The following is a 12,035-nucleotide window of genomic DNA, read 5'->3' on the forward strand; positions in this document are numbered from 1 at the left end:
TTGCTGACCATGTCCGTACCTTTATTACAGCAGTCTACCCATCATCTAATGACTGTTTCCAGCAAGACAGCACGCAATGTCACAAAGCTCAAATCATCTCAAACTGGTTTGAAGATGACAGTGAGCTCACTGTACTCCAACGGCCTCAACAGTCACACGTTCTCAATCCACAACAGAGTACCCCTGGGATGCGGTGGAACGGGAGATTCACATCAATACACGCAGCTGAAAAATCTGCAGCAACTGTGTGATGCTATCATGTCAATATGAACCAAAATCTCAGAGGAATGTTTCCAGCACCTTGTTGAATCTCTGCCACGAGGAAATGCGGCAGATCTGAATGCAACAGGGTGTTTTTGGAAAGTGCATGTAAATATAATACTAAAAAACAATAATGCTTTATCATATTTTACGCAATGCAAAGATTGTTTAAGAATTGGAACATGAAATAAAACTCCAGCCCCAGCTTCAATACATTAAATAATATGGATATATTATTAACAGTGTTGCCACAGTTACTTTGAAAAAGTAATATATTACGGACTACTGATTACTCCTTCCAAAAGTAATTTAGTTACTTTACTTTAGAGCAGGGCGATATGGCCAAAAATATTTATCACGATATATATTTGAAAATTTGCGATAACGATATAACTGACGATATAATTGATGCGAGACAAAATACAACTCCACAACATTACTAGTACAAAAAGACAACCTTCCATTTATTTTCACTTAAACAAGAAGCTGGTTTTTATGTACATTAAAGCTTTATAAAAATGTAACAGTGCAAATGCAAATTCCTTGCTTAAAGTTTAACCAAAAGGCATTTCCAGTAGAAATGGGCTGACATATCCTGAGCATAACCATGTATAATATCCACTGAAGTTAAAAAGAGGTGCTTTGCAACATGAAACTGCAGTGTGCAGTACGTATTTTTCAGACCATAAGGTGCACGGGATTATAAGGCACATTAAGCGAAACAAAGCAGTCAGATAAATCAAACTTTATTAAACTCATTCTTCTTGCTTCCTCCACTTCTGTACCATTGAGTCATTAATGTTGAATTCTCCGGCAGATACTCTATTCCCATGTTGTTGCAGTATATTAATGACTAACCTTGTATTGTGGATGGATCATCTCAGTTGTTCTCCTGACTGAAGTTTGGTCCGTTTACAGCATCCTGCCATGCGATTGCATTTGTCTCTAACTATCAGGAACCTTAATGTTAACTTTTATAAGTGGAAAAGTGTTAGTGTTCGTCCTCCAGCTTCACTGTTTATGTTATGCTAGCATAGCTGTGTCACTAGCGATCAGGTAGCACATCATTATATACCAGCTAGCCCAACTTCAGTAACCCTACAAACGTCACTGCTGTTTAGTTTCCTGTCTTCATTTATGTTGGACATGATAGCAGAGCTGTACATTTGAATTTTTTCAGAAATCTCAGCGGTAACTATAGTTACCGCTGAGAAGTTAGCTCGCTATAGCGAGCTAACTTCCGCTAGCGTCCTGCTAACTTCTAACTCCGTTAAATGTAATACATTTTGTTTTCATGGATGCCTGGAAGTTAAACTTCATAGTTACACCTGGTAAAGCAGCAATGCTGATCGTTTTATTAAAGATGAAAGAATTGAGACAGTTTTTAACTCTCAGTGATGCTGCAGTGTTCGTTTGACCTAGGGTTGCCAACCGTCCCTTAAAAAACGGAATCGTCCCGTATTTAGAAACAAAAGTACACGTCCCGTATTGAGCTAATAAGGGACGCACTTTGTCCCGTAATACAGTGAGAATCAAAAGTAGTCTATAAATGTTCATGGAATTAACACTTTGTTTGAAAACATAATTCCCAGCCCCTCTCCTGCTTTGTGACCAATGAGCTGACAGCACACTTATGACAATTCGAGTATGACAAGTCAGATTACCGTTCATCTCATTGGTCGAGGAAAGGTTGCTTACGGAGAAAATACCGGAAGACAACAGATGACCACAACAAGAAGCATGGCCAACAGGGAAACAAACGCCGACACTGCGGTGCAATTCTCGGACGACAGTACACCTAAAGCTGGACATACACTGTGCGATTTTCAAACTGCACGATTGACTCACAGGGGTTATAAGTTTATAGGTCACGAGGCAGGGTCTCACACTATACCGCCCGATGCTCTGATGCGACCTGAGTGCTCACACTGTGACTCCATAAAATGAAGGTTATAATAGAAAATCTGTCGCTCGCTCTCCCTCTCTGTCTTTCACTCAGACAGATACGCACGCCACCACCATCAACTTTGCTAAATTGCTAATGAAAGACATTGATCAGGCAGCTGTGATTGAGCAGCAATGTAAATCCAACTATTTTCACGGTTGTTGTGGTCGTGATAATTTTGTGATGCCACATCGAAAAGGCTCGGATGAGCTTTCCAAAGTTCTACAAGTTGTGCCTCCATCGCTTGTGTCCAGATCACACGCCGTGCTGCAACGTCTTTTTCACCGACGTTTACGTGTGAGCAGCTGCGGTGACACCCTCACTTTTTCCATAGGCATGCTTCTAATGGTGGGCGCATGAAGAACATGAGGGGCGTGAAAGCTCGGGGAACCCTTAACCAATTTCTTGTCCACCAGGCCACGGCAGAAGCAGATATGGTATGTAAACATTGGTTTGTTTTTTTTAAACCCTCTGGTTAAGGTTAATATGGGCATGTGCAGTGAATATCAGCGCTATGTGGCCAGAAGTGTGATAATAAAATTTATTTTGTGTAATAAACAACTGCAAGGATAGATGATTACAACAAATAGATGACTAATACATAAAAGTAATACATAGATTAATAATGATGATGAGTTATGATGTGTAATCATGGGAACAAGCGGGTTTACAAACAGGAGCAGCTGATTAGCATTAGAAAAGCTGAAATAATACCTCAACTGAAGCCAATTGTACTAAATGCACTATATGTGCACTGTTACAAGAATGTTTTTGTTCTATTGCTTTCTATTAATTTATATAATTTTAAGTTAAGCAGGACAGAGTTCTTTTAAAGAAAGATTTACTTATATTCTCAAAAGTTAAGCATGACAGGCTTCTGTTTAAAAAAGAGACCTGTTTTACTGTGTTAATGTTGTCATTTTGAGCTAAAAATAAATGGCTAAATGATCATTTGTTTCCCATATGGTCATATCACAAAGAATATGCATCTGCTTAAATCAAATTCAAGTCAAATGGTTAAAAAATAATTTCACACACAAAAAAACAAAGGCACTGCGCACGCGCGTTTTACTCATATTCTATCGCGATATTTCATTTTCCTATCGTTGCCTAACATTATACCGGTATTACCGTGAACGGTATAATATGGCCCAGCCCTACTTTATTTTATTTTTAAAGTAACTAAGTTAGATTACTCGTTACTTTATTAGTTACTTTCAGAAGCTGCCAATAACACTCCCCACTGCCTCAACATAAAAACATCAACCGGTTTTGCCAATACTCACTTTATTGGAAGTGTATTTTAACAGTAATGTCAACAATATATCTCCTGACATTTGAAGCTGAACTTTTTCCTGACAGAAATACTTGTTTGTATGAAAATAAAGAAAGTCTTGTTACTTCACTTAACATAAATACTTTTTATTAAAAAAAAAACAAAGAAAGTTTTTGACTTTAACAAAAACTTTATAAAAAACAATAAGTCGACTTCATTTAACAAATACTTTTTTATAAAAAACAAACAAACAAACAAACAAACAAACAAACAAAGAGTCTTTCTTGACTTCCCTTAAGATACTTTTTTTTTATCATCCACATGTAAGCACTATTGTAACTTTGGACTAATCTTATGAAAAAAAAGAGACTGCAGGTCCAACTTAAATTGCCTTACTTTCTTGCAAGTAATTGATTTAAGTTAATCAACTTGAAAACTTTAATAAGTTTATTAAGTGACTTTGATAAACTTAATTCAGTTACTTGTAAATAGTTATTTAAATTGGATTCCCCATTCTCTTTTTTTCAGTATATGTTGTCATTGCATGTTATGGGGGAAACAGTAGACTGGAGCGAGTAAACCAGTGGTTGTACCTCATTAACAGAAGCTTCTCAAACCCTTTGTCAGAAAGTCGATTTCTTTTAGGCGTGAGCACCAAACCTCCCAGACTAAAAAGTCGCTCCACAGGAGTACTTGATGGGGTTGGAGTGTTATACTTTAAAAAAAAATGTCTTTATGCTTGAAAACGTATGCAGAATCTGAAGGTCGTAGCCTGACATCAGGTAGTCCATGACTTCTTTTTCTGCAGAATAGGTCTCCTCCTCTGGCTCTGCCATCTCACCTTGGCTGCTAGATGTAGTAGCACTGGGCACACTGGCAGGTTTTTTTGCCAGAGGAGCAGTGGTGCAACACTCTGCTGTCAGAAGTTGTTGTACTCGCTCCCTCCTTCCTGTATCTCTCAGCCATCGGAGTTTGAATTTTGGACAACTGGCAGCTGCGAGAAGGGCATCTTTGTCGTCTAGCACACCGGTGAAACGAGTCTGAATAGCCTAAAAAACATAATCGATATTTTTATGCCTACAATTTAATATGTTATTGAATTATTTGCAAACCATGCCTAATATGAGATCAGTATTATGGATTTATTTTGTTTTAGGTTACTTGTAAACATTTTAATTGTTGTAATCTTATTTTTCAATGATAATTAATATTCTGTTCCATGTTTGTGAATTGTATGAAGCAAAAAATTTGACAAATTTAAAGACAGAGCGTACCTGTACAATGGCATCTGGAAGGCCTGCAGTCATCCTGGAGAGGTCATCTTTCACAGCCTGGGTCTTCTGCATCAGAACTTCAAGTGTTAGTAGTAAAGTTCCATATGGACAGTCGCCTTGTAAAATGTCCAGTGCTGCAGTCAGAGGTTTCATGGCCATGCAGTACTCATGCAGGACCTGATATTCTTGATCTTTGAAGCACTTCAGTCCTAGCTTTGTGCACAGAGTATTCAGCTCACCCATGGGGATGTCTGCAATTCTCTTTACAGCATCAAAAAAGGAATTCCACCTTGTGGGTGTTGGTATTAGGAGCTTTCTTTTACTGATTTCTTCCACTGTTTCTGATGCAAGTGTAGATCTACTCAATTTGGTCCGAAGAGCTGTGCATTTTGCTGTGCTGCTCCTATACACAGCCCTGCTCTCTGTGTGCAAATTATGTTGATGGTGTGCAAAGCACACCTGCGGTGCGGGGGAAGAGACAGCTGACCATCACTTTCATTCTGACAGATCAGAAAAAGTGACATCATCGTCTTTGGGGGTGGACTCTTCCTTCTCCGTCTCATCATCGGACTCCGTGACAGGATGATAAATTTGAAACGCCTTAACAAAGTTGGATCCATTGTCAGTAACTGTTGCAACTACTTTGTTGAGTAATCGTTTTCGATTTCTGTACCAATGACATCATACGTGTCTACCACGAATCCGCCTACATGCTAATGCAACCTTGTAGCGCTCTAATGTGGTTCTACTGATCCAGTGGAGCGTTACTCCCATATAGCCTCTGTTGTTAGCAGTCCAAATATCCGCGGTAGTTGAAACAAAGTCAATTTCATTCAGTGCGGCCTTCAAACTCTCCAAGTAAGAAGTAAAAGTCGTTCGGTGAGGCAGCTCGGCATTAGAAGTAGGGATCTTTTTTATTATGGCACGAAACGAGGGCGAGTCAACAGTGTTTATAGTTAGCATTTCTTCTACAATATACTGCGCGACCAACTTCTTCAATTCTTCATCACTTACTGGTTTTGCACCAAAGTCCAACTTTTGTTGTTTGAGGGTGTAGGACCTCCTGCGGAAGTCACGGCTCTCTGCTTCGGACCACTTGGTGGGACTCTCTCTGTGAGTTTGACTGTGCCGTGCTGCGACTCCAAATGTTTCCTTAAGTTTGACGTAGTGTTTTTGAAGGTAGATAACACTTTTACGCCGACACAGAGTGTACAACGAACCTTAATATTGAAATCTTTAGTTGACAGAAACTCAAAATAGTGACCATATTTCCAGCTAAAGAACGAACATCTCTCTCCCTCCATTGTTGTTTACACTTTTTTTTACGTCGCTGGCTGCTTGTGAGCGGGAAACGTGAGCTGTTGCTTATGTGACGTTTTACGACACGTATGCGTTTGTCATCCGCTGAGACGAAAAGAAGAAACCAAATCTTTTTGCTTTAAAAATAGTAACGCACAGTGGTTTGGACAAGTAACTTTAATCTGACTACTGTTATGGAAATAGTAACGCGTTAGATTATTTGTTAATGAAAAAGTGGTCATATTCAGAGTCACTGATTATTAACACTCTTCTTACATTTCAAAGTTTTAATAATGAATGTTTACTTTAAAAATACTTTCATAAATCCATGGTCAAATTTTAACAAGGACAGCGGGCCTCTGCTGTCAGTACTTCAGCGTCTCTGCAGGGGTTGGACAAGACTCAGTAATCGTCATCAGCTAAACAGAAACTGCTTCAGTTTTCTGCACATAAACTAGTGTAGATCCAAAAATGGATTTCTTCATTCACTTCAATATACTGACTTAAGTATACAGTCCTGGTGGAGTTTCAGTCTCAAGAGTGTAACAAAGCTTTTACAAATAGCTCAATTACAACATAAAATGGCCAAGTTATGTTTCATGTTTAAATTACCCTAGCTTTAGTTTTATCAGAGGACAATGGTATTATTATACTAGACACACGTGGGTGGGGGGTAACACAATCTTAGATTATTCCTGGCAGTTTAATTCACCTGCCACTGACAAAATGAATGAGGGCAATTTTGCAAAATAATAAAGTAAAGGAAAAGGTCTTGTAAAGGAAGTGTTTCCATCCAAGAGACAATTGCTTTAGCTGAACTAATAAACCCAGGCTGCTCTGGGCTGCTCTGGCAGGCACGAGGAACTAAAAAGATCTGTGGATTTCAATGAGACCTTAATATAAGCCCATTACTTATAATTAATGAGCAGACTCCAAACAGCATGTAGCTCATGGTGAGATCAATGGATAGGCTGGGAGTGGATGAGGATGAAGGCTGAAGACATGAAACCTTGCTGGCCAGCATGAAGTACAAGATTAATTAAACATACAACGCCCCTATTAAAAGCTTCCAATCTACCTTCAAATGGACTAATGGGCATTTATAAATGCTTATTTCTCTCGAGTATAAGAATATGCTAGGATTTCCTTTATCTTTTTAAAGAACAGCCAGGTTTGTGCCTCATTTAGAAGTCAACAAAGAGAATGGGTCAATGAGTGACTGTTAAATGCGGAACTGCATGAAACCATTCTTTTGCATTAAATACTAATATCAATAAATCATGCCTTTGTATGACCTATTTTAAGTAGGAGCACAAAAGTTTGCTGATAGAACTTCAGAAAAAGCCGTTTTGAATAATAACTGAGCGGTCTGTTTGTCAGCCGGACGTGTCACCTGCATACCTGCGTCCACTGAAGCCGGCTGCACATTGGCACTGCCCCGTGATGTGGTCGCACATTCCACCGTTACGACAGGAACAGTCTTTGCTGCAGTTGATGCCGTACTTGCCAAGAGGGCAGGGCTGGGCACACACTGAACCCTGTGAAAACAAGCCAACAGACTTGATTGAAGTTTGGACAGTTCAGACCTATCGTTAATGTCCTTCTATGTGTCTGCAGATGTGTTTACTTTTTCTTCTTTCTTTTTTTTTAGAAGGCAACTGAAAGCATTACATTCAAGAAGTAAGTTCAAAACTGTACACTTTACTGTGGAAGATATTTTCACATATTATCTTCAGAAAGGTCAATGCAGAGTTAATTTTCACATGGAAAGTTCACAGTAGTCAGACTCCACACTACAAATTCTATTTTTTTTCTCCTTCCAGGGAGCAGAGACACAGCATTCTCATTTATTGTACTTTTTCCCCCCTAAACTTACAACAGCGTTCAAGTATTTTCTCCCCTCGGGCCTTTGCTTTTGCTTTTGTGACCTACCGTCCACCCAGCAGGGCAGGAACAATCTCCTGTGATGTGGTGGCACGTTCCTCCGTTCTGACAGGGGCAGCGCTGTTCACACTGAGGCCCATGACTACCGGAGGGGCAGCGCTCCCCACAGCTGTCAGCACACAAGTCAAAAGTATCAGATAATTAACCTGTCTTTGCCTGCAGTTCTTTGCATCAGCAAGAAATTGGATATACACACTCACATTGCTACATAAAATGTGCCAAAAGAGTAAATATGATAGTGGTACTCACAAAGCCCCTGTGTAGCCTGGTGCACAGATGCACTCTCCTGTCTCGTGGTTGCAGGTGGCACCATTGAGACATTGGCATGGTAACTGGCACGCCTTGCCGTAATAACCATGCTCACAGGGCTCCTCACAACGCCATCCCTGGTACCCATCAGTGCAGACACAGGCACCTGTGATGGGGTTACACTTAGCCCCATTTTGGCACTGGCACCGATTGCTGCAGTGAGGTCCCCAGAAGTCACTCTCGCAGCCTGCAGGCACAGAGACAAGTGGCATCAAGCACACCAGAAAAAAAGAGGAGACTATGCATCAGAATACACTCGCGAACACTGAAAATCATAACGGTCACATAAAAACACAATAAATAATAAAGTGACTCATTAATGATTGTTTGGAATAACCATAAAAGTTCATCATTAATAATAAATGATCAGGGGAAATCTTCCTCCCAATGAATTACTCTTTATTATAATGGTATGATTTGGAAGCGCTGTCTCAGACTGCTTGCAAATCTATCTCTATGCCTCCAATATTAATTTTCATCAGTTCAACAAATTCAAAATCTAAAGCTTTAATCTGTGTATTTTTTTTATCTTTTGAACATGTAACAGCAAACAAATTGCTGGATGTAATCTATTCACTCAATTAATTGAACATATTATTAAAATACTATCTGTGTACCAAAAGGCTGATATTCTTCCTGTGGGCCACAGACCTCGATTAAAAACACATCAATAAAGCACACTGGTACCCGTGGTCAATGTTCCCTCTAATTTTTCATGTGTCTGAGCGAACACACAAACTCCCTGAGCGGTCCCTTCGACCACTGTGAGCAACAGCAGACGTGTGCACTGTGGTCACGCCAGCATCGAATCCATCCAAGTTACACGGTTTATTAAAATAATCAAATTACAGCATTTATGTTAGACTACTTTTAATTAACTGCTTTAGCCCACTTACAATGAAAATTTTAAAAAAAATCTTGTTCATGACCTGTGCAGTACGTTAACACTATTGGAAGTAAAAATAACTTGAACTCCAATTTTGAAAACACAACTTTCTTTTTTAAATTTTTTTTTTTTTTAAATAAAGCTCTGACTTGTATTATAAGTATGAGTCTGTGGTCTGGGAGAGAGTCCTGTCTGCAAAATACAGCATATAATGACCAATGTTGGGCAATTAATTATATAGTTACTTCTTCAAAAAAGTAACCGAGTTTTGCAAACAACAAAGTTTCTTGCAGCTGTTTACCTAAAAATGCAGCCAGGGCGGTTTTTTAAATAAACATTTCAAACTATTTACAGAACAATCAGCTGTTCTGCATCAAATCTGATGCCACACAAATCATTTGTGCCGCTCCAACAAATCATTTCTGTCCACTATGAGATAAAGGAGAACAACAGCCTGATACCTGCAGGCCTGACAACAGGAGATGTATCACTGCCGTAACACCTGTAACATTCAGTTGTCGCCTCATTGTTCTGACACACACACAACAACACTATTGACTACACTACACACTAACTACACAAGATTTGCACAAAACAACGCAAATCTCTCACGTCTCAAAACACCGCCATCACTCCTAAAACTCCCCCCTTCCCAAACAACTAAATGCCATGTTGCCATATCATTTTTTGATTGGTCGACATGGTACATTTTTCCACCAATAGGAAAGGCGGCGGGGGTCGGGAGGGGGGCTGTTTTTGCTCACAGGCAGAGAGCGCTTTCGAGCGTTTCCGCAGTAAATATAAACAACAATAGGAAAAAAAACAAACCTTGCACATATATATATATATATATATATATATATATATATTTTTTTTTTTTTTTTTTTTTTAATCATAACACTGGTTTTACGTGGCCTATCAACACAATTTAAAAACTGGTATAAAGTCCACACTTTTTCCGTCAATTGTTCCGTCTGTCCTGCTCACATCTCCAATGGTTCTACACGTTGTCATTAACGTGACTTCACTCCACATCAGCCATGCCGCTTTGCTAGCTAAAACACCGGTGTCGGCGCATAAGGATGCTGTCATAGCCTGTGGACGACGTTGATTAGCTGCGTATATATACGAATGTGAATCTCATCATTGGCTGGACTATGGGATAAGGTGACATCGTTCTAATCCCATACTGGAGCAGCCAGTCACTTACTGACTAACACTGCAAAACAGAATTGTTAACGTATTTATTTTAATTTCAATTCAGGTTAGATTTTCTTTTTTTTTTTGTGCACAACACAGATTTTCTGTGCGCAGAGAGCGTGCAGCAGTGCGCAATTGCGCACACGCGCAGCTTAGAGGGAACATTGCCCGTGGTGTTCCTTCGTTACCAAAACCAGTACACTGGCACTGCGGTTTATGGACTGATCCAATATGTTTACCATCTTCCTGTTGTAGCCAGCAACAACAACATAGAATTTTCCTGCTTGGTAAGATGTTTGCTTTAAAAAAAAACCTAAATTATAAAATCACGGCACAGTTTAGATCTTCAGTGGGAATAAATTACCTTGTGGCTCAATACCACAGAGTTGAGAGGTATAACAAGAAATTGCTGGTTTTGGTCTTTCCAATGATTTTTTTTTTTTCACTCTTGCTCAGGATTATATGAGAGCAGGTACTTTTATGAGGATGCCTTGAGCAAAAAACAGACAAAAGGCCCTCCACAGAGCTAACGCTGTCAAGCAATTGCTAAGAAAAACGGACACAGAGAGACAGGAAGAACGTGTGGACTCCCCAATGAAAAGATCTGATTAGAAATCAAAATGAGACAGTTCACTTATCTCCTGTTTCATACTCTCAAAAACGACCCATATATGCTTGTGCTTGTCCTATTATAAGGTAGCAACAATGTACAACAACATTTATATCTCGTGTCTGTATGAGTCAATACAAAAGAAAACAAGTGAAAGAAAGCTTCATTATTGTTAATTACTTCCCCAAAAGACATCCTGACCAACCATCTCTCTAAAAGTAAGTAAGTATATTAAGGTCTTTACCCAGGATACCTCACATTTTAATATGATTTTTTTCTATTTGATATTTCCTATGTTGCTACACTAGCATTCAGAAAACCTTTCAACCTTTATCAATTGTGAACATTTCATAACTTTATGTTTAATACTGAACACGGCTGAAACTTCAGCTTTTTAACATTTTCTATCATTCTAGAAAATACCAAAATCCAACTTTACAGCTCTGCGGATGAAAATTTTAAATGTTTTCTAACATCATCTTCATCTTACAGTAATGGTGCCAAGGATGTGGGCATAATTTATATGTTGCAGTTGCTACTTTTAAAGCTGCATGCAAGGGGAAGAGCGACATCATAAAACAAACAGTCAGCACAATATCTTCTTCTTTGTGTGTGTCAGGGCACCTTAACCTACCGGTTCGAAAAACGGACCCTTCACACAAGTGCATTAAACCTGTATTCTTTAAAATGGCCAGCAGGGGGTGATCCCGGTGGTTGAGAAAATTGCCTATGACCTCACTACTGGCTCCACTTATTATCCCTCAAAGCATTTTCAGAGGTGGTTAGCAGTGTTGCCTCACAACAAGGAGGTCCTGGGTTTGAATCCAACAAATGTAGCTGGGGCCTTTGAGTGGGTTCTCTCTGATTACTCTGGTTTTCTCCCACAGTCTGAAAGCATGCATGTCAGTTTAATTGGTAGGTGTGAGTATGAATGTGTGAATGTGTTAGCCCTGCAAGGGACTGATGAACTGTGCAAGGTGTATCCTGCATCTCCCGCTATAACAGCTGGGACCGGCTTCAACACCAACATT

The 12,035-nt window shown here is 39.4% G+C and overlaps 1 protein-coding gene and 1 pseudogene across 8 annotated transcripts in view; both read right to left on the reverse strand.

The window, feature by feature from the left end:
- megf11 (multiple EGF-like-domains 11) overlaps positions 1 to 12,035 on the reverse strand; it is an 80,238-nt gene that overhangs the window by 23,683 nt on the left and 44,520 nt on the right. For all 8 annotated transcript variants that reach the window (XM_085282258.1, XM_085282255.1, XM_085282254.1 and 5 more), the window contains 3 exons: positions 8,249 to 8,495; positions 7,988 to 8,108; positions 7,457 to 7,593 (listed from right to left, as the gene is read on the reverse strand). In XM_085282258.1, coding sequence (XP_085138384.1) covers positions 7,457 to 7,593; positions 7,988 to 8,108; positions 8,249 to 8,495 — 505 coding nt within the window. The remainder of the gene's footprint in view (positions 1 to 7,456; positions 7,594 to 7,987; positions 8,109 to 8,248; positions 8,496 to 12,035) is intronic.
- On the reverse strand, positions 4,030 to 4,909 carry LOC146569748 (uncharacterized; annotated as a pseudogene).

This window comes from Mchenga conophoros, linkage group LG7 (assembly GCF_057382185.1).
Source record: "Mchenga conophoros isolate Kocher_MC1m ecotype Shallow Benthic linkage group LG7, M_conophoros_male_GT1.1, whole genome shotgun sequence".
NCBI classification, from domain to species: domain Eukaryota; kingdom Metazoa; phylum Chordata; class Actinopteri; order Cichliformes; family Cichlidae; genus Mchenga; species Mchenga conophoros.